Raw genomic sequence first — 22,517 nt, forward strand, 5'->3', positions numbered from 1 at the left:
CTGTCCCTTAATGGTCATCACATCCCCCTCCTCCGTCCCTCGCCCCCCCCTCACCTTTTCTGGGAGGGCTGCAGGGATGCGGCCACTTTGTCCTCGCAGAACTTCCTCATGGTCAGGGTGCTGAGCGCCTGGTCCGCGCTGCGGGGGAGAGGACAGGGTCAGCGCAGGAGCTTCTGGCCACCAGAGCAACCCCCGGGCTCGGGGCCTGACTCTGCTCAAGGGGAGTGGGGAGCAGAGGAGGGTGAGGGAAGGAAGAAAGGTGGGGGGAACAGCCCTGGGGGGTGGGGGGAACAGCCGGGGTGGGGGCGAGGCTGGAGTGAGGGAGTGGGAGTGAGGAGGAATAGCTTTGGGGTGCGGGGGGAACAGCCAGGGCAGGGGGAGAGGCTGATGGAGGGGATGAGAGTGAGGGGGGAACAGCTCTGGGGGTGGGGGGAACAGCCAGGGTGGGGGGGAGGCTGGGGTGATGGGTGGAGTAGGGAGGGGAACAGTCTTGGGGGGGTGGGGGGAACAGCCAGGGCAGGGGGAGAGTCTGGGGGTGGGGGTAAAGGGGGGACAGCCCTGGGATTTTGAGGGGAACAACCATGGTGGGGGTAGGCTGAGGTGAGGGGAAAAAGCCCTGGAGGGACAGCGAGGGTGGTGAGAGAGGCTGGGGGTGGGAGAGTAGGGGGGGAACAGCCGGGGAGGGAGGTATCTGCCCTGGGCAGTGGGGCTCAGGTGAAGGGAAGCAGCCGGGGGGTGGGGGGGTGGAAATAGGGGAATGGGCTGAGCACACACCAAGAGAGGGGGGTCAGCCAGGAGAAGAGCTCCCCGCCCCCCCCCCCCCCATACCTGGCAGAGATCTTGCTGTAGTGCATATAGGCAGCCACGATGACGCCCGTCTTGCCCTTGTTACCCTGCAGCGGAGTGAGAGCGTCAGGGCCGGCGCCCCCCTAACCCTCCAGCACCGTCAGGGTCCCTGGGGGGTGTCCCTGCTGCAGCCCAACCCCCTACCCCAGCATGACCCCGTCGCAGGGCAGGGGCTCTGCCTCCCCCCCCTCCCTCGTTGTGTCCCACCCCCCTCACCTTGCAATGCAGCACCACGACATGCTGGGGGTCCGAGTTCAGCCAGGTCTCCATGGCTTTGCAGATGGAGCAGATCTTGTCCAGGGGGGGCGCGTGCAAGTCCGGCCAGCCGAAATCCTGAACCTGCAGCATGTCGGGGGTGCAAGCGGTTTAGATTCTCCCCCCACAAACACAGCCAGCTGGGAAGGGCCAGCTCAGAGCTAGAGAGTGGGGTTCCTGCTGCTCCCGCCCTGGGAAGAAGCCAGGGATCCCCAGAGGATGTTGGGGTGCCCCTCCCCTCTCACCTTGGGGTTCAGCCTGCTGATGTCATGACGCTTCTCGGACAGGTTGAAAAGCTGCAAGGCAGAGATCGAGCTCATTGGCTGTGGGATGGCGACTGTAGCCAAGGGGCCCAAGCCGGCCCTGCCCCATCCCGTGACCCTCAAACTCTCCAGCCCCTGGTGTGAGACCCACGCCTAGGGCTGAGCCTCCAACCTGCAGCCCCTCAGACACAAATGCCCAAATCCCCGCCGGCTGCAGCACCCCACCCTCTGCCCTGCTGGGAGGGCCCCGGTGGCTAGCCAGAGCACAAATCCCATGTGAACACTGAGGAAACCTTGCAGCCTCGCCGGGGCAGGGTGATTGACATTGTTATCCCCGTGCAGCCACATGGGGGAAAACTGAGGCACAGATAGGTGCTTGAGACTCACCCAAGGTCACAGGACAAGTCAGTGGCAGAAACCTGACTCCCAGTCCCCCAAGTGCTAACCACTAGACTCCCCTCTCCCCTCTCTCCCCCAGAGCTGGGGATAGAACGCAGGAGTCCTGGCTCCCACCCTTCCCTGCTCTAACCACTTGTGCCCTCTCCCTCGAGAGCTGGGGATAGAACCCAGGAGTCCTAGCTACCACTCTACCCATCTCTAACCACCAGCCCCCCACTCCTCGCCCCAGAGCTGGGATAGAACCCAGGAGTCCTGGCTCCCAGCCCCCTCGCTCTAACCACTAGCCCCAGCTGCCTTTCCCCAGCCCCTACCGTATACTTATCCTCATGCTTGGACTTGAGCATCTGCGCCACCTCCCGCAGGTTGCCGCGGTAACGCTGCTCCTCCAGGGCGGGGGGGAAGAAGACGGAGATGATGCGTTTCGGTTGATGTAGGTCAGGTCGAAGGTCGTACTTGCGCTCCATCACGTGGTCCAGGCTGAAGCTCCTGGGGGGGTGAGTGTCAGGGTGTGCCAGCTCTGGGGGGTACCCCACCCCTGCAGGTGGGCAGCTCCCTGGCCAGGTGCCTGGCTTTACCCCACCTCGTGCACCCCATTGAGGGACCCCCAGACCAGCAGTGGATCCCCCCACTCGGTGTCTGAGCCAACCCCCCCCGTACCCTCCCCCGCCCTGCCGGCCCCACCCACTCACCTGGGCAGCGTGCTGCGTTGCTTCGAGGTGTGGAGGATTTGGTGGAGCCCTGGGGGACGAGAGGGGAGGGGGATGCTGGTCAGCGTGGGGAAATCTGGGGCCTACGTGACCCCCTGTCAACTCCTTGGCACCGAACCACAGCCCCAGGCCCAGCTGCTGGGGAGTGGGGCGGGCAGCAGGGTGGGAACGGCCTGGGAGAGCTGGGACAGCAAGGGACGGGTCCCGCCCGCGCCCAGCCTGCAACTCGCGATCCCCCGGGGGGATGTCAGAGGCCAGGATCCAAGCTGCCCTCGCTCTGTTCCCAGAGTCACGCTGACCTAATGGAATTGGCTGTGGGCGGAGGGCCCCGGCTCCCAGCCCAGAGGACGGGCGGAGTTCTCCACTAACTTCCCCCCCTTCCCCGCGTGAGATCTGCACCAGTAAGCTAACCCCTCGCCCCCTGGCTGCACCTCTTCTGCCCCAGGCTGCACAGCGACACCTGCTGGGGGCAGCCAGGGTTGGGTGGGGGCATTGGGCCCCGTCAGAGGGCGCGGGTAGGACAGGTCAGCACACTGGGCTCCCACCAGCCGGCACAATGGAGCTTTGGCCCAACCCCAGGTCCTATGGCAACGCCCCACAGGGCAGGGCCGGGGGATGGGCAACCAACCCCCTCCCCTCCATCACCCCATTCACCCCCCCCCCGTACCCCATGGCCCAGTTCCCTTCCACGCTTGGCTGGTGTGGGAATAACCATGCAGGGTCCTGGCAGGGAAACCCAGATCCCTTTGCAAGCTCCCCCCATCAGGCTTTGGGGATGTCTCGAGGGGAAGGTTTTGGAGGCTGGCCCCCACCCCATTCACACAGAATGTCCCATGCAGTGCCACTCCTCTGCCATCGAAGGCCAGCCTGCCCCCAGCCCTGCACTGAAATTGACGGGGCAGAGTCCACGGGGCAATGCACCCCTGCAGGAAGAGGGCTCCCTGGGGCTGAATTCCCCCAGGGCTATGGGTCAGCAACCCCCATGGCTGCTTCCCAGATCTGCCTTCTTCCCAGCCACGGAGGGGTGCATCCCTGGGGGACTGAGCTGAGGCGAGCCGGCAAAGAGTAACGACACTGGGGGGTTATGCCTGGAACTGGCGAGGGCAGGGTCTGAAGTGAGAGTGGGGAAGCTCATTCATCCTGTACCCCATGTGGTGGGAGCAGGCAGAGGGGTGGAAAATCAGTTCTGTTGGTGGCTTGTTTATTCGGTCTGAGAGCCACTTCTCTTCTATTTACTCTGGGACAGGGCTGGGGGAGCAGGCCAGCACGGGAGGGATCCCTGCCTCAGCTGTTTATACTCAGATCCCACTAGGTACCACCCCCATTGAAGCACCCCTCCCTATAAAAAATCCCAGCGTCCAGCCACCCCTCCAAGCTTTGGGGGAAGAGGGATGGGATCTCTCCCCACTTCCACTGGGGCAGAGGGAAAGTCTCATGCCAGGAATGGGGCATAGATTTGGGGTCCGATGGGATAAATGAGGTGGTGACTCACCAAGTGCTCGATGCGCCGAGCCGGAGCGGTTGTTCCGCCTCTGGAGTATGGGGAAAAGGGAAAAGAGAAGAGAGCGAGGGGGAGTTGACAAGAGGAGAAGGAGATTGATAGCGACGCATTGGCCACTTTCCCTGAGACGCCAGGCCTGGGCGCCGAGCCAGCTGGCCCTGAGGTCAGCAGCTAGAGTTTGTAAACCTCCCCTGGTCCCACAACCACCGACTGTGTGATGTGGCCCGGAGCTGGGGGTGGAGAACGTCAGGAACGGGGAAGAAGCAGCAAGAGGCACTGCTGGCCGTTCAGGGCTGGTCAAAGGTGCAATGTTGATAGCCTCAGCTGGTGGAGTGACCTGTTTGTTAGCCGACGTGGCTCAGTGACACTGGAGACCTCAGTTCTAGTCCCAGCTCTGCCCCTGGGGTGAGCCTGTGTGCCTCAGTTTCCCCCCAAGCCTCTCATCTCCTTATTAGATTGTGTGTGCTTTCTGTTAGGTAAGCCCCTGAGTCTTTCACAGCTTTGAAGCCTGGTGCTTTAGCAGCTCATGCTTCAAGTTTCACATGGGCATTCGCCAAGGAGGCAGCTGTTGCATGTACAGCACCCAGCGCAATCTCAGCTGAGCCCTCTAAGGCAGGTAATAAGGAGGGATGAGCTGGAACTTCACCCAGGGGACCAGTTTGGTATCTGTGAGTTCCTCGGCCTGTTCTGCTGAGATTTTTCAGGGGAAGCCTGTGGGTGCCCCTGCCCCCCTGGCTGCTGGGAACGGAGCCAATAGCTCCTCACTGAAGAGGCCTCAGGATTCATCTGAATCGTGGCCCCATATCCTTCCCAAGTGGCCTGGAGTCCAGCTGGCACAACCGGTGGGCAGCAGGAAGTGAAACTGACAGCAGGCTGAGGAGGTCTGGAAAGGAAACACCTGCTGTTCTCAGGATCAAAGGGGGCCAGTGGGGAAAGCTAAGGCTGGCCAGAGTTCCAGGAGCTTCTCGGCCCCAGGCTCATGAGCTAGGACACAGAGCAAGGTGGGGTGCTGGAGTCACCCACACACTGGCCATGGGCACATAGGGCTAAGATTGACTCCAGGGATGGAGAGGGCAATGCAGGACTCAGCCAAGGGGAACAGACCGGAGGCCTGTTCTGTCCAGAAGACACCAATGGCCCATCCTCTCAGAAGAGACTGAGACTCATGGTCCATCCGGCCCAGAAGAGACCCAGGGTCCATCCAGCCCCATAGCCAACAGTGGCCAGGGTTGGATACGGCCATGGAAGATGAAGCATGGAAGAGGAGTGCCTAGCAAGCTGCCATCTTCATATGTTTCATGGCCATTAAGGGCAAAGCTGTTGAGGTCCATGGGGGCTGTTGGTGGAAATCCAGCCAGTTATTTAGGTGCCCAAGAATGGATCTAGGGGCCTCCTAGGCTCCCAAATGGACTATGTCAGCCTGACTGCACCAAGAAAGCAAATCTGTGTGTTCAGTCTCCATGCTCCAGGCCCAACACCAGCTGTGGGGGTCAGGAAGCTGCCTGAGAGCGTTAGTGTTGCATCGGCAGCATCAGGCTAGAGGGACCATAGGCTGGCAGCTCAGAAATTCTGGGCTGTGGTCGGCACAACTTCTAGCTGAGGTACCTAGGTGAGTTCTCTCGCCATAGTATCAGAGCACCTCACCTTCGCTGAGGCGCCCCCATGAGGCAGGGCAGGGCTATTATCCCTGTTGTACACGTGGGGAAACTGAGGCACAGAGCGACTAAGTGATTTGCCCAAGGTCACCTGAAGCTTGTGGCAAAGCATGGATTTGAACCCAGCCCCCCTGAGTCCCACTATAGCCCCCCGCGACTCTGAACATCATCAGAACGCTCCTTGCCTGACTGGCCTTCACATGCTGGGGTCATTTGCCCCCACTGTGCCAACTCAAGGCGCAGAATGATAGAGAATCAGGCCCTGGAGTGTTTCCCAGGGAACTTTCCTGTCTCAGGCCAGAGAGGAACCCTCCTGCCAAAGCCACTGGCTGGGAGATGCTACATCTGGATCTTCTCTGACAGGGTGGAGTGGGACCATTTTTCACCGCCAAGGCCTGAGCTCACCACACAGCAGGTCCCAGGGCTGACGTCCACACCCAGCTGTTTGTGCACCAGGCAGACACAGCAGCATCGAGCTTCCTCGCGCTGCTGCATTGCTGCCGTACCTAGTGCAGCCCCCGGGCATGGGTGTGCAGCAGCAGACATAGACTATTCCTTCTGGAGACGAGTTCTATTCCCTCCCACCCAGTCTGCCAGCCATGGGGGACTCTTGTCCATTGAGACACCAAAGGCAAAGGCCACCAAACGATCATCAGCCGGTGACAACTAGTAGCCATTGCTGTCCTAACCCAGCTTCAAACCAGTGACCTACTCACTAGTCTGAGCCTGGTCCCACAAGCCATCCAGCCAACCCAGCCCTTGGCTGTTTCAGTCTCCAATTCATCCCCTATCACTGGCCAGGAAGGCCGGCCACTGCGCTCCATCCAGTGGGATTATCCCAGCTTTCCATGCCAGGATATGCCCCTGCATTGAGGCCTGGCTGTCACCCGACTCCAAGGCTCACTCGGCACATGGGTATCTGTGCCACTTCCCACTGGTTTAGAAGCCCCTGAAATTTACCCAGACTCCGATCAGGAGCTCCAGCTGCTGAAAATCAGGCCTCCAGCTGGGCACCCGAAAGTCGAAGAGCCCAGTGGAATAGGTGAATGGCTCACTCAGCGCTGAAATGCAGCCAGCTATGGGGTGGGACTTGGCAGCTGGTTAGGAGCTACATTGCATCCCGTTTAGGACAGGAAGTGAATCCAAGTGTATTCCATGCCAGGGCGCTGTGCATCTCCAGCAGCCTCTGGAGGGATCTAGGCCAGAGAGGTTGATGAGCCTGCTACAGGGTCAGCGAGGTGAGGCAGATCTGTCAGCTCATGCATTAGATCCTGTGCATTAAGATCCCAAAGGCCCAGGTTTAATTCCTGCTGCCAGCGCCCCAGCAGGGAGCCCGGCATTACCCATTACAGGTTGGAAATTGGCCAGGATCGGGTGGAGGAGGCTCTCATTCTTGAAAAAAGTTCCTGCAGATCTTGAAGGAGCAGGAGTGACCAGGTGCTTGGTTCTCCCTTTGGCCTGAAAGATGGCATCTCCAGCAGCATGGTGCCTGGCACCGGGGTCGGCACCGAGGCCAAGGGACGAGGGCTCCTTTCTGAGCATCCCACACTGCGGCCCGTCACTCTGGGACTTTCCTGAGCCATTTCCCATCCATGCCCCGATCCAGGCCTCCAGCGCAATCGACCGGGGACCCAGGGCCAGGAGATAAGGACTCAGGGGTAGCAAGGCTGGCGGCTCCCGCGGCTGGCACATGGAAACCGCCTCTGTCCCCCACCCTTACCCATTTTAGCAGCCAGTGGCTCAGTGAGAGATCGCCAGAGGGGTGCGAATGGGAACAGACTAATCTTGGCACTTACCAATTCAGGCGGGGGAAGGGGCTGGCAGGATGACACCACCTGAAACAAGAAGCCAAAGGGGGTCAGCGCGGTGCGGGGACCCCAGCCGGGCAGCGTCCCCTAGAAATCTGTGCGGTGACAGCCACCGGGACGCTTCCTCCACCCCCCTCCAGACGGGACGTCTCCTCCCCTGGGTTGGGGGCAGGGAGGAGGAGACCAGGCTGGCCCGTGAGGCGGGCTCTGTTCAGCGAGAAGGCTGGACCCCCCCCTTGGCCGTGGGGAAGGGGTGTTTTTCTTGGCCCGGACTGGCCCTTTCCAGCTCGGGCACATACAGAGGCCGCGATTCATGGCAGGGCCTGGGTGGCGGCATGGCTGGGGTGGAGGGATGGGAGGAGGCTATATATAGAGAAACATAAACAGGCTGCGCCCCACCCTGGGCTGGGGGTGCACAGTGAGCCCATTCAGCCTGGACCCTACCTCACCTGCCCCCGGCCCCATCCCTCCCACTCTGCCCCGTCTCATGCCAGGCGGCCCGGCTCCAGCCAGAGAGAAGGAAACGGATTCGTAGGGGGGCCAGTGAGCTCTCCCCTGCCCCCCCCCCCCATCAGGGGGGCACCTGGCTGTGCCAAGGTTGCCTTTCCCATAATGCCTTGGTGTCTTTGACTAAGGGACGAGCTGAGGCCGCTGGGTTGGTGGGGGGGGTCCATGCCAGTGTCTTGGGGGCAGAGCTGGTCTCTCCGCGGTATTAAGGGGAGTACAATTCCCCACCCCCCAGTCCCGTGTGGGGCGAGGAGCTGCTCCAGAAGAATCTGCGCCTCCTGCTACATCTACCCTCCACGCTAAGCCGAAGGCTGCGGGTCCTGGGCTTGTGGCCTCCCTGTTCCCAAGCTCGAGCTCTGAGCATCCGCCCTGCACCGTACATCCCTCCCCTCCACCGCCCCCCCAGTGCCAGCCTGCCCCCGCCAGAGTCAGCTCCTGCACGTCCGCGCCTCTCTGCCCTTCACCCACTCCCTCCTGCCCGGATCCCCCTTGCTGTGTGCCCAAGGGCCGTGGGGCACTAGCAGGCCTGGCTTAGGGAGCAGGACCTGGCAATCCATCCAGGCCATGTCTTGCCACATACCACCCCACCTGTGCTGCCTCCTGGCACATCTCCATCCAAGCCATCTTGACACCCTGGGCACCGTCCTAGGAGCTGGCCAGACATGGGGCTCCCTGTCAGAGCTCACCCACCAACCGCGAGCACCCCAGCAACTCCGTTTGGAGCCCGGGCTTAGGCTTGGGTTGGGAACTGGCGGAGAATGGGGTGGGGAGACAACTCAGGGGGTTCGGATCAGTGAGGGATTCGGGGGGAGGTGGCGTGGGGAGAGCAGGCCAGGGGGGCGATGTTGGATCACAGAGGAGATTGGGGGGAGGTGGGATGGGGCATGTGGGCGGGCGGGTGGGGGGGCGTGTTGGATCACAGAAGGGATCAGAGGGGGCGTAATGGAGACACGGGCAGGGGGGCATGTTGGATCAATAAGGGGTTCGGGGGGAGAGAGGGGATGGGGATCGCAGACCAAGAACCAGATCCTGGACATCTTTGCAGCAGCAGGAATGCACTTAAGAACCAAAAGGGACCCGCAACCGCGCTCCATCCCCACACTTCTGCCCCTAACCCTCTGGGAGACAGGGCATGGCTACAGAATGAACCCCCTCATCCGCATTTGCAGCCAGACCCCCAGACACCCTCTCTCATTCCCCATGCCAGTCGGGGGCACATCAGCCGACGGAGGTGCTGGTCCTGTGCAGGGAGAGGACAAGCCACGGCTGGCTGGGCACTAGCTAGTGGAACTGGGGCCGGGCAGAGCCCCAGGCATCCCAGCGTTGGCAGCGCCACAGCCCCGCATGCCAGCACCGAGTACCAACAAGCCCCTAATTACAGTGCATGCAGAGGTCCCGCCAGGCAGGGAAGGTAGAATTAGGAAGGTGGGTTCTGCCAAGCCAGGGTCTCCCTGGGACGGCATCCTGTGTCCAACACCAGATGTGTCACTGTTGCCCCCCCCCCCGCCCCATAAAACACCTGGCGTGCTGTGCAGAGGGGATTCCTTCCTGACCGCCCGCACCCTGGAGAATGAGACTGAATCCGTCAGGGCACATAAATCTCTGTTAACAATGGTCGTAAAATTAGATGGGCCTTTTAACGAGCCAGCTGAGGGATTGAACTGAGTGCCACCCCGCGGCCTGCCCTCCCCAGGCAGCTGTGGGGCTGAGTGGCCAGGTACATCCCCCGCCCCCGGCTGGGCCTATATGCTCCCCCCAGAGCCATGGGGGTGGGGGCACTTCCCTTAGGAAGGAACTGGCAGGAGAAAGGCTATGGGATGCCTCTTGCATAAGAAGAAATGAGTCCACGTCCCCCTGCCCCCTCTCCTTCCAACAGCTCTCCCCACCCACTCAGCCTCCAGGCTTTGAAACCCCTCCAGCCCCCGGAGCAGCCTGCCATCCCCAGGCCGCCTGCCTCCCCCTGCTCGAGCCCTTCATTGAGCTCATCCTCTGGACCAGGGGTGGCCAACGTGAGCCTGAGAAGGAGCCAGAATTTACCGATGTACCTTGCCAAAGAGCCACAGGAATATGTCAGCAGCCCCCCATCAGCTCCCCCGCCCCACTCCCGGCACCTCCCGCCGCCCCTCTCCGCACCTCCCAATCAGCTGTTTTGTGGTGTGCAGGAGGCTCTAGGGGGGAGGAGCAAGGGCACTGCAGGCTCAGGGGAGGGGTTGGGAAGGGGTGCAGTGGGGGCAGGGCCTGGGGCAGAGCCAGGGGTCGAGCAGTGAGCCCCTCACCCCTGGCACATTGGAAAGTTGGTGCCTGTCGCTCCAGCCCTGGAGTCGGTGCCTATACAAGGTGCCGCATATTAACTTCTGAAGAGCCGCAGGTGGCTCCAGAGCCACAGGTTGGCCCCCCGCCCTGCTCTGGACTGAGCTCCCATCCAGCCCCCCTCTCCTGTCCTGCACTCCCCATCCCTCTGAGCCCCACACTGATCAGACCTCCGAACCCATCCCCCTCGAGCCACACACTGATCTGACTCCTCCACCTTGTGCTCCTCATTGCCCCCCAAATCCCTCATTGATCCGACCCTCCAAACCCCACACTGATCTGACACCCCCAGGCCTGTGCTCCTCACTGCCTCCCAAATCCCTCACTGATCTGACACCCCCCCGCCCCCAGCCTGCGCTCCCCATTGCCCCGAGCCACACATTGATCTGACCCTTCCACCCTGTGCTTCCCACTGCCCTCCAAATCCCTCACTGATCCGACCCTCCGAACCCCATGCTGATCTGACACCCCTGGGCCTGTCCTCCTCCCTGACCTCCAAATCCCTCCCTGATCTGACACCCCATCCCCCGGCCTGCATTCCCCATCCCACCCGAGGATCCTCTCACACATCCAATCTCCTTTCCTCTCCCTCCTTCTTTCTCGTCCTGGCTAGGCATTTGGTGCCTGTCCCATCTTGGTGCAAGAGCCATCTCCTCCGCAGCGCCTGCTAGTGACCTTGCATCCCTCTGCAATCCTCTCCCTCATCCCCCGGCCTGTTAACTCCCCTCCCTTCCCCTCCTGCAGTTTCTGTCTGAACAACATTTGCTGTCCAGAGCAAAGTGTGTCGCACAAATCATCCTCAGTGCAAACTTCCTGCCCCCTCTCCCCGGTCTGCCTCTCAGCTTCAGCCTGGGAAAACATCTGGCTCGGCCTGCGGGACGGAGAGGGGGCTGAGATGTGGGAAAAGCACCGTAACCAGAAACTCTGGGAGTGAGGCAAATGGGCTTGAAAGCTACAGGGGCCATGTGGAAAGGGGTCCCCCTGGCTGCTCCCTCAGCCCCGCTTTCTACAAACAGGATCAGTGTTTGAAGAGCATGTTGCTTCTACCAACTGCCACATTTCACCCTCCCCTCCCCGAAAGTCAGCTTGTAGGTGGGGAAACTGAGGCACAGAGTGTGGCAGGTACTGTGGAATCACTGTGTCGGTAGCAGAACGAATGACAGAACCCAGGAGTCCTGGCTCCCTATCCGCCCCCCTTCTCCAACCATTAAAGCACACTCCCTCCCAGAGCTTGGGATAGAACCCAGGAGTCCTGGCCCCAAACCCCCTTCATCTAACCACTAGACCTCACTCCATCTCAGAGCAAGGAACAGTGGAGTCCTGCTGCCAGTCCTCTACACACTAGATCAGGGGTTCTCAAACTGGAGGTCATGAGGTTATTACACGGGGAGGTCGTGAGCTGTCAACCTCCACCCCAAACCCTGTTTTGCCTCCAGCATTTATAATGGTGTTAAACATAGAAAAAGTGATTTTAATTTATGAGGGGGGCAGGTTTCGCATTCAGAGCCTTGCTGTGTGAAAGGGGTCACTGGTAAAAAAGTTTGAGGACCACTGCACTAGATAATGCCTCAGTCTATAAACCTCCCTCTCACAAGGTGTCAGCTCAGCGTAACTTCACCTCTAAGGGACCCTGGCATCCGGAGCGCACTGAACGGAGATAGCTCCTCTGGGCAGGGTGCTTGCTGGGACATGGAGCCCAGCCCTGCCCACTCTTCCCCGTAGCTGGCTCTGGACCCCCCCCCCCCGGGCACCTCCTGCCAGCTGATAAATGCCCCTGACAGGCACTTCTTGGGCAAAGCCCAAGGGCAATCAAAGGGGCTGGTGAGATGGAGTCCTCTTAGCAATCAGGTCCTCCTCTGCCCTAGGCTGCCCCCGGTTGAGGGGGCGGAGAGGGCCGATCAGAGGGGTGTTCTGTCCTGTCCCCACAGGTCCCCCTGGCTGTCAGCAGCGGAGCTTTACCTGCGGGTCAGCAGGGCAGGGTGGCGCTCGTCTTTAGGATGCCGGGTTTCTCCATCCAGCTGTTCCCCGCATGGGAGGAGCCCCCCAATTCCGCCTCCTGTGCAGGATCTTCTCTGCTCCCTCTATCCTCTCCTCCCTCGCTCAACTACTTCTCCCTTCACCCCCAGCCTTCCCCTCATCTGACTCCAGCATGGCCCTCCGCCCCTTGGACGGACGGACGGACGGAGGGGTCTGCACCGAGCAAAGAGCCCCGGAAAATCCCGGAGGAGAACCAGCAGCCTCCAGCTGCAGACGCTGGCCCAGGGCCAAGAAAAACTCCCAGCTCCGCGCAACCATAATTACACAACCAAGGTTTAAAGGGCCAGAGACGCAGGGGCTCTGGCACGGTGAGGGCTGCAGCTAGCCGTGGGGTTCAGCATGGGGCCACCTGCATCCGGCAGACAGGGCTCAAAGCCTGGAGCGTGCCGAGTACTGGGCCATGCGAAACCGTCCCTGGCACTGGGTCTCAAGCCAGGTGTGGTAGGAGGGGATGAGAGTAAAGCTTGGAGCAGTGTTCCAGGGTGGTGAGCTTCCTCACAGCAGTGCCTTGCTGGGATCCCAGTGCTGTGAGCTTCCCCACAGCAGTGCCCTGCCAGGACCCCAGTGCTGTGAGCTTCCCTAAAGTAGTGCCCTGCTCACAGTAGTGCCCTGCCAGGACCCCAGCGCTGTGAGCTTCCCCATAGCAGCGCCCTGCCGGGATCCCAGCGCTGTGAGCTTCCCCAAAGCAGTGCCCTGCTGGGACCCCAGCGCTGTGAGCTTCCCTAAAGCAGTGCCCTGCCAGAGCCCCAGTAAATCTGAGTTCTCCCAGCGTAGCTCACAGAAAGCCCCCAGAAACCCGTTCTGGCATTAGCAGCCACGGTCCATCTCTCTGAGAGGGAAGGACTCCACATCTCATGCCAGAGCCCTGGGGAATGTTTGCTCGGCCATGCTGCCGGCCCCCACTCTGCCCTTCCTGGGTTCAGGACATTTCCCATGGCCCCATGTTCCTGCTGCTCTTCAGACGTGCTCCCTTCAGCTGCTATCTTGCCCTTTGCTGGTTCAGGCAGAGATAAGAGCCTGGATCCCCCAGCAAACAGGGCAGGAGCCTGGGTCACTGAGGCTGTTTCATCCCTCCCTCCCCCAACCCCCTGGCGCCACAGGGACCAGTTCCTGCAGTGCTGAAGCTGCCACCCACAGTGGCTCCCTTCCCTGGCTGAGCTCCCCCATTCCCTGCCACCAGGAGCCTCTTCCTGCCCTCTGGGGGGCAGGTCCCCATCCTCTTCCTGCCCCATGGGGGAGAGCAACCCTCCCCGAGGCTGGTGAGCATCTCCTCTGGCTGCAGCCTCTGGGGATCCCTCGCTGGGCCCCCAGTACCCACTGAACATGGCCTGGGAACTGGAGCGGGGGGAGTGCTCCAAGCCATGTGCCCGCTGGGCCGTGCAGGGTGGAACTGGGGTCACCCTCTGTGGACAGACACCCCTGTCTGCCGCTTTGGGTGCCCGTCAGCTGGGTTTGCCCATCACTTGTGGCCAGGAAGGGACATGGTCCCAAAGACTGGGCCTAGCCATCTCCCCCCTGCCCCCAGTTTAGCATCGTGCCTTCTCCTACCTTCGCTTCGCATTTCTTGTGGCTGGCGATCTTGCAGGCTGTAGGGGAGAGAAAAGGGGGTGTGAAAGGGAGATCCCTGCGCAGCTGGGCTAGTGCACTGGGGCCTGGCTCCTGGTGAGCCCAGGGGCTGAGAGTATGAGTCCTGGTGCTAGTGCATGGGGGCCTGGCTCCTGGTGAACCCAGGGGCTGGGAGCATGAGTCCTGGTGCTCATGTGCTGCAGCCTGGCTCCTGGTGAGCCTGGGGGCTGGGAGTGTGAGTCCTGGTGGTTGTCTGCTGGGGCTTGGCTGCTGGTGAGCCCTGGGCTGGGAGTGTGAGTTCTGGTGCTTGTGCACTGGGGCCTGGCTCCTGGTGAGCCCAGGGGCTGGAAGTGCGAGTCCTGGTGCTAGTGCACTAGGGCCTGGCTCCTGGTGAGCCCAGGGGCTGGAAGTGCGAGTCCTGGTGCTAGTGCATGGGGGCCTGGCTCCTGGTGAACCCAGGGGCTGGGAGCATGAGTCCTGGTGCTCATGTGCTGCAACCTGGCTCCTGGTGAGCCTGGGGGCTGGGAGTGTGAGTCCTGGTGGTTGTCTGCTGGGGCTTGGCTGCTGGTGAGCCCGGGGGCTGAGAGTGTGAGTCCTGGTGGTCGTGTGCTGGGGCTTGGCTCCTGGTGAGCCCTGGGCTGGGAGTATGAGTCCTGGTGCTTGTGCACTGGGGCCTGGCTCCTGGTGAGCCCGGGAGCTGGAAGTGTGAGTCCTGGTGCTAGTGCACTAGGGCCTGGCTCCTGGTGAGCCCAGGGGCTGGAAGTGCGAGTCCTGGTGCTAGTGCACGGGGGCCTGGCTCCTGGTGAGCCCAGAGGCTGGAAGTGCGAGTCCTGGTGCTAGTGCACTAGGGCCTGGCTCCTGATGAGCCCAGGGGCTGGAAGTGTGAGTCCTGGTGCTAGTGCACGGGGGCCTGGCTCCTGGTGTGCCCAGAGGCTGGAAGTACCAGTCCTGGTGCTAGTGCACTAGGGCCTGGCTCCTGGTGAGCCCAGGGGCTGGAAGTGCGAGTCCTGGTGCTAGTGCCCTGGGTACTTGGCTGCTGAGGCTGCGGGTTTCCAGGCTGGGATCCCTCGGACTGGGTTTGAGGAGGGCAAGGGCGATGGGGGCTGGTACCTTGGCAGACGAGGCCCAGTGCCTCAATGGATTCCTTACACACCACACACGCTTTCTTCTTCTTCTTAAAGGCCTTCTCCTTGAAGCTGTGCGGCTCGGGCACCTTCTCCGGCTACGGAGGCAAACACATGGCAGAATTGGTACTGAGGTCACTAAAGCATGGGGAGAGCAGTGTGTAGGTCCCCCAGCAGGACAGTGGCGGGCCCAAGGAGAGACACCAGGTCTCCTGAGTGCTAGGTCAGTGCTTCAGCCACTAGGTCATACTGCCTCTCTGGAGGTGCCTTAAAGGAGAGCGCGACAGGGCACTGGACACCCACCTGCAGGGGGCACTCGGTCTGTACAGCTCACTCCATGCCCCAGTCCCCGGGCATAGCAGGCCCTACGCCGCAGGGTATTACTGCCAAGTTTCACTCCCCCAGCCCCTCCGAGCGCCACTTAGGGCCAATGACTGTCAGCTCTGCACGGAGGGGCAGGGAATGTGTCCTGCCAGGTGCAGGGGGCCTCTCCCAACCGCTGATCCCCCCATCCCCCTCCTGGCTTCCCAGCCCCACAGTGCAGCACCAATTAGCCAGAAACGCAACAGCTGGCTGGCCGGAAACACAGCCTCTCGAGGAGCCGGATTCCAGCCGTGCGGCTGGGGTGTGTGTGTGTGTGTGGGATTGGTCTGAAATGCCATGGATTCCCCGCAGAGTCTCTGTCCCTGCCCCCACGCACCGGCCCTCTGCTGGGGAGGGGTCAGTTACACAGGGCCAAATTCCACTTGCCAGAGCCTACCACTGGGCTCAGCGAACGAGGCACAGGGGTGGGTGCTAGACTAGGAGCCAGGACACCTGGGTTCTACCCCCAGCTCTACCAGTGGTCTTGAGCAAGTAACTTATTCGCTCTGTGCCTCAGTTTCCCCTCTCACTCTTGGTCTGTTTGGCCCATGAGCTTTACGGGGCAGGACAGCTTTGTTTTGTGTACATATGTACAGCACCCGGCGCGATAGGACCCTGTTCGCAGCGCCTGCTGCCGTAACAGCAGCAATGCCACCACCTTTGCAGTGGGAGGTGAGTGGGTTTAGAAGGCGGGCCGAGTTAACAGGCCTCGTTGGGGTTAGCCCTGAAAGCCCTCAAAACTAAGACAGCCCCTGCCCCACTGAGAGACCAGCCCTGCTACTGCTGCCCCCTAAGTGCAGGGGCTGTTTATTGCTGCTTCCAGAGCCCCATTGCATGGTCTGGCCACGCTTCCCTTTGGGTTTTGCATATGAAGGTGATGGGAGGTGGGGGGGGCTGAGAACCTCACCCCACCTTTAACCCCACTCCGGGGCTGGTCACCAGTTCAGGAAAGACATAGGGTGGCCCCAAAGCCCCCCGCTTTTTTCTCTTCCATCGCACCATCCAGCAGACACTGGAGCCAACTACCCCCCCCCCCCCGGCTGCCAAGCCATTCAATCCAGGCTGGCAGGAGCTGCGCCAAACTGGTTCCAGCCAGGCTTTCCCCCCATCTGGTTAATGATGCCTGAAATCAGCCAGGCATCCTCCACTCCCCCACCCCCGCTGCCCCCCCAGGCAGGGCAGGAGGCTCCTGGGACATGTAGTTCGTTCCTGGGGAGGGAGGGAAGGGAAGGGGTGACGGAAAGAGGCCTTGTGCCTGCGCCTGTGTAAACCGCGCTGAATGGGCCATTCATGCCGGCTCGGGCATGGCCGCCCGCGCTATAAATAGCCATGAATCGCCCGCTTTGTTGCCCGGCGTGTTCTGCGAAAACAAGGCTCGTTCTTAAGGGCAGGATCGAGGGTGGGCCCAGCGAGATGGGGGTGGGACAAGGGCCCCGGCCCAGCGAGATGTGGAGAAGGCAGGCAGGGCCCAGCGAGATCGGGGGGTGGGGATGGGGGCTAAACCCTGTTGTGCTAATATGCCCCCTCCTCACTCTGAGCTGGATGCCTGGCACAGGACCCGCCACAGTCACCCATGGGTCCGTGTCCAACAGAGAGCGCCCAGCCGAGCCACTGGCTCCAGACAGGTGCTCGGGGGGGGCTCAGATACGCCAGCAATGGGCACCACGGTTGTGCAGCCGGCTTGGCACTAGCTTGGGCTGATGGACAGCCGAGTCGCCAGGTCACTTAGATGGCTTATCCCCTCCCCCGTTCCTCGTGCCATCAGCCGGGCATATAAGAACTGCAGCGTCCTTGCACGGCGGCGGGCACTGGGCGGGGCAGGATCAGAAACACCTGCTGGCCCGCACATGGTGTAGCCCCCACCCATGCACCACTCCCTGCCCCTCGCATCCTTAAACCCTACCAGCCTCCAGCCCCGACCCCTGGCAGCACAGGCCGTGGGCGGTGCCGCCCAGCCAGGCTGACCCGCAGCGCACCGGCACTGCTTACCAGCATCCTGTTCCAGACGCGCCGGCATGGGGGTGGGCAGAGGGCACTCCCACCCTGCGTCCTTTCTCTTCGGGGCGGGCTGCTCTCTGCCCAGGCCGGCGGTGAAATACAGCAGGGATCTGGCTCGGCTCTGCCTGCCTTTCGCAATCGTTACCCGTGGGGAGCTGCGACACAGTCAGGGCCCTCCTCCCCCCCCGCCAGCCCTTCCCCGTTCCCAGCCGAGTCCAGGAACCGGGCGGGAGAACAACATGTTTACTCACTGGCTCGGGTCACGATGCTGCCTGCTGAGTGCCCGCGCCTCGGGCAGCGTACCAGCATCATTGGGTCATACCCACAGCTGGGCCCTCGTCCCCGGGCCTGCAGGCCTCTAGGCATCACCCAGGGACTGGGCATACTCCAGCCCATCCACATGCCCCAGGCTGGCCCCCAGCAGGGCACCCACTTGCAGGCAGAGTTAGGTGCCTGGGGCCCGTTCACCATCGTTTGGGAGGGGGGTGTTGTGAGCTAGGCTAGAGGGAGGAAGGACAAGGAGAAATGCAGAGGGAGGGATGGAGCCAGGACCCAGATCCAGCCCCCACTCAACTCGGGAAAGGGGAGATTCAGGCCTCCTCAGCCTGAGCCTGTGACCTCCCCGCCAGCCTGAGGGAGGCCGGGCAGCTGGCAGAGCAGCGAGGGAGAAGGGTTCCCTATAACATGAGAGACACCCTCCCTTGCCCAAGCTGGCGTCACTCCCTGGCCCATCCCTGCTCTACCCCCCTCGCCCTGCCCTTGGCAGGGGGGACAAGACAAGGAGCAGCCAGGTGTGCCCAGCACCTCCTCCGGGGTAGCGCCCCTGTGAGTGCCACCCTAAGGGTGGATCAAGGGCAAAGACATCCATGCTATGACCCTTGGGCGGGAGTATGTGTTCCCCCCTCCCTCTAGAGATTCACCCCCCACCCTCGATAGCTGGCAGAGAACGGCAGCTCCCGATGCCCCATAGACAGTCTCTGCCCTGCCGCCCCTCTCCGGTCGCTCCTGGTGTCCAGTAGACTGGCAGGGCCCTGTTGCACCCCTTAAGAGCATGTGCCGATGCCCCCCGGCACCCACACCAGGCCACAGCAGAGACACTGGCCCTTGCAGTTCAGTCTAGCTATACACGGGATGGGAGGTTCCCCTAAAGCTGAGCTCCGTGTTCCCTGCTCAGGAAACACGCCCGTGCTCAGAGAATGGCTGGCAGGGAGCGGGTAGGGAGGGTGCCCGGCCTTAAAATAGGCCCTGTCAAACGATCGATGTGAGAACCAGCCTCTCTTCCCCTGGGCCACGGATCAGGCCACAACTGAACGGTCCAAAGAGACCTCCCGTCCAGTCAATCCCTTGGCACGGGATCCCAAAACCACGCTGATCCGTTTCACTCCCCTCCCCGCAGAATTGTCAGTTTCACTTCCTGGTTCCCATGTGGGGTCAGGTACCCAGGAGGGAGGGAACCTGGGAATGTCTTGCCCGGAATCCAGGGATCTCGCTTCTCGTTTGGAAACCAATTCCACGAAAATTACCAGGTTGGTAAAACCCTCTGTGTGCACCAAGCCTCAGCCACGGCCCTTGGCCAGCCAGAGAATGTCTCTGTCATTTCCATCTCCTAGTGCCTGCGCCACCGTCGCCCGATCGCAGCCGCCCACGCTGGTGCTAGAACCGTCCGTGAGAGTGTTTTATAATCCCCAAAGCGCCTAGGCTGGGAGCGTATAAACGGTGGGGCTGTCTACACAGCAAAAGCAGTGCCTGAGACTACCCTGCCCAAGCGCGCTGGAATCCAGCTGGCATGGGTCATCACGGCAGAGAAGCGAGAGCAGTGCTGTGGGGGCAGGGAAAGGGGGCAAACCTGGCACGGACCCTGGCTATGGGCTCAGCCCGCTGTGCAGCCTGGCAACACCACCTGGCTAGGACCTGGGCTGAGACCCAGCAAACTCGTTTCACGCAGGGGATGGCCAGCGAGGGAAAGAGGCTTGAGCTTCCCCCAGTGAAGCTTGTCAGAAAATGCAGCCCCAGGAGGGGGCGCACTGGCTCCAGATCAGCCCCCCCAAATATTCCCTGAGAGGCAGGCGGGGCGGACGTTGGAGAGCCGTGGGCATCGCCCAGCAGGGTGGCAGAGGGGAGGCCGGTGCCCTGTGCGCTGTGCATCGGCCAGAGATGTGCAGGGCCAGGCCTGGGAAGCAACACCCTGACCCCAGCTTTCCACCCAGCGTCCCTGCTGTACACACACCACCATCTCTGCTCATTGTCTCCCGTTAGGGCTCAGGACCATGCTGCACTCTTTACTGAAGGGTTGCGATCCGGCCCAGGGGACTAGCTGGAGCGTCCGGGCCGTGCTGTGCCCCGGGAAGCAGAGGCCCCACATTCCAGCCTCTCCTCCTGCTGCTCCAAGCCTGGAATGGCTCTGGCTGGGCCGCGCTCCAGGGTTATGCCGATTAGCACAGGCCTGGCGCCCTGACAGCCCCGGCGCCCTGACAGCCCCGTCACAAGGCCAGGCCCTCCTAGAAGCTATTTATGAGTCAGCCGGACGCGGGACCTTCGGACGGCCCCGGGACCTACACGTGGCCCCCACCCTCAACATCCTTCCCGCTGCACGGGCAGGGCAGAGCGCCTCCCACTGGCTAGGGCTTGGCCTCCCTTAGCGCACCCCCCCATCTCCATGTTACCCTGGTTACCAATGGAGGGTCGGACCCACAGGAGCCCCCCCGTGACTGACTGCCCTAGAGCCTATGAGAGGGGCTAGACTCCCCCCACACCTGCACCCCATATCTAATCCCCCCTGATCCTATGATAGGGATTTGACCCCCAAGTGAGCCCCATGGCTAACCCCCCCTAGATCCTATGAGAGGGGCTTGTCCCCCAAGTGACCCCCTATGTTGCTGACACCCCAAACCCCCATTGCAGAGGAGTTGATCCTTTTTTCTCCACCCCATCCCACCCTCACCTTCCCTGGACTGGTGGGTTTGTCAGCTGAGTTGGGGGGTGGGGGCAAGGGAGGGTCACACCTACCCTGCTGGAGCCTGGCACCCGGGTGCTCTCTCGCCTCCCCAGCGCCCTCAGCAGCATCTCCACGGTGTTCTTAGGCTTCATGGCAGCGGGCGTGGTACTGGGCTGGCCAGGGAGTGTGCCCGCCCGCGCCGACGCAGCCCCATCCAGGGTGGCACCAGACAGCACGGTGGGCTCAGCCCGTCCCAGCCGCAGAGGTCTAACTGCCCCAGCAGCCCAGCCCGCTCAGAGCCGGAGGGGGCCAGGGCGCGTGGGATAGGATGTGAGGCTGGAAACAATGAGCCAGAACCCGGCCCAGGGGCTGGGATCAGGACGAAGGGACGAGCTGGTGTTTCCTGACTCACAATAGCCGCTTCCCTTCGTGCTGAGGTCAAAGCGAAGGCCACCGCAGGCGGGGGCCTGGCCGCCAGGACACGGCTGGGCTTGGGCTCTGGCACGGCCACCTCACACATCTCGGATCCTGTCATTGGTGAGGATCGCACGCGGCACCGTGGGCCGGGCAGGGCTGAGCACCGATGCACTCGGGACACCCAGCTGCTGCTGGCCCCTTCCCAGAGGCAGTTCAGTGTCAGGCCTGGAGGAGTCAGCAGCCCCCTGTCACCTGGGGCGGGCAGGCCCCAAACATGGACAGGAGTCCCCAGCCCCCACCTTCTCTCACTCCCGGCAGCAGAGAGAGCCTGAGAGTCAGGGCCTGACACCTTCTCCCTCCCCACGCACAGGAATAATTCATTCCGGCCCTCCCATCCAACAACAGATACCATCCCCCCAGGCCAAGAGCTCCCAGCCCCACTCAGAGACCCCCTGGCATGGGATTCCCGCTAGGAGGCCTTCGCTGGAAGATGCCAGATCAGCTTTCACTTCTCCCTTCCACCCGAGAGAGGAACTCAGCCCCCTGTAAGGACACAGCCGTGGGTGGCTCATGGCAGGACTCGAACCCAGGGCCGCTGAATGTAAACGTAGCCTATGGGACAGTTCTCCTAGCCCAGGGGCTCTTTCCAGCTCTTCAGCCTTGGTGGGGTTGGCCCACTCGAGGGGCATGGCGGAGCCCTGCGAGAGTGGCCGGGGGGTGTGTGTGTGTGAATCCTGAACATCCTGTTTTCTTTTCTCCCCCTTTCAGTTGCCTCTCCAGGGATGTAGAGCGCCTGAGCAAAAGGCAGCCCTCCACTTCCCAGCCCCTAAACAAGCATTCGCCTCCGGTCACTGTGTGCTGGCTCAGAGCTGGAGATCCTGTCTCGGGCAAAGGGGGGATCAGGCAAGTTTGGGCCAATAGCACCCACCACGCGCTAGGTGCTGTACAGACATGGAGCAAACCAGGCTCCAGCCCCGAAGGCTGAGAGTCCACGTGGCCCAGTGCACAGGTCAAAGCAGCGAGGATGGACGGGGGCAGATCATGGCAAAGAGGTGGCAGGCAGCATGGGAAGGGGTGCTCCTTCCTGGGTAATCAGGGTGATCTTGGGGCAAACTGACTGGGAAGGGGCCCCAGGGGGAACCGTCTCCCTGTGCGGCTCCCCCTTCCAAGCCAGAGTGGACACAGCTCTGGAGAATGAATTGCAGGGCACAATTGAGACGGCCTGAATTTCTCTCTGCCATCCTCCCCCTTCCCTGCTCCGCGCTTGTCCCCCTGCTCCTGGCCTGACGCCTCTGCTGTGTCTCTCCGCTGTCTCTGCTCTGCCAGGGCCGCAGGCACCTTGGGAGGGTGCCAAGGGGCTGCCACTGGAATCTTGTGACCCGCTAATTAACCAGCCCCTGGCAAATTCCCGCCGCAGTTCCTTGCCGCCCTGGCCCTGGGTTAATTACTGGGCGGGGGAGTGGAGCTCTCGTGCAAACCCAAGCTCCCTCCGTCCTGAGTTTTTCCAACACTGCCTGTTCCCCAAGCACCTCAGATCAGTCCTGATGCCCATCGCCTGGAGAATCCCCTGCACATGCCCCGGAAAGGGCTCAAAGCGCAGGAGACACCTGCGCTTTGAGACTGGCTTGCTCTAGAGGTCAGGGGACTGGCCTGGGCCTCAGGACAGCTGGGTTCTAGGCCCGGCTCCATCCCTCCTGCTGGGGAACCCGGGGCGAGTCATGGCCCCTTTCTGTGCCTTAGTTTCCCCTCCCATCCTCAGGCTAGATTGTGAGCTCTCTGGGGCACCACTCTGCCTCCAACAGCGGCCCTGGCCACAGAGGAGGAAG

General features: G+C 62.0%; 1 protein-coding gene across 1 annotated transcript in view; it reads right to left on the bottom strand.

The window, feature by feature from the left end:
- Window positions 1–22,517, bottom strand: part of TNS2 (tensin 2) — a 50,871-nt gene that overhangs the window by 16,511 nt on the left and 11,843 nt on the right. Inside the window, 10 exon segments of the mRNA XM_030554516.1 lie at window positions 55–138; window positions 829–893; window positions 1,063–1,185; window positions 1,347–1,397; window positions 2,075–2,249; window positions 2,453–2,501; window positions 3,963–4,002; window positions 7,423–7,461; window positions 13,837–13,874; window positions 14,965–15,076. Coding sequence (XP_030410376.1) covers window positions 55–138; window positions 829–893; window positions 1,063–1,185; window positions 1,347–1,397; window positions 2,075–2,249; window positions 2,453–2,501; window positions 3,963–4,002; window positions 7,423–7,461; window positions 13,837–13,874; window positions 14,965–15,076 — 776 coding nt within the window.

This window comes from Gopherus evgoodei, chromosome 3 (genome assembly GCF_007399415.2).
Source record: "Gopherus evgoodei ecotype Sinaloan lineage chromosome 3, rGopEvg1_v1.p, whole genome shotgun sequence".
Classification (NCBI taxonomy): Eukaryota; Metazoa; Chordata; order Testudines; family Testudinidae; genus Gopherus; species Gopherus evgoodei.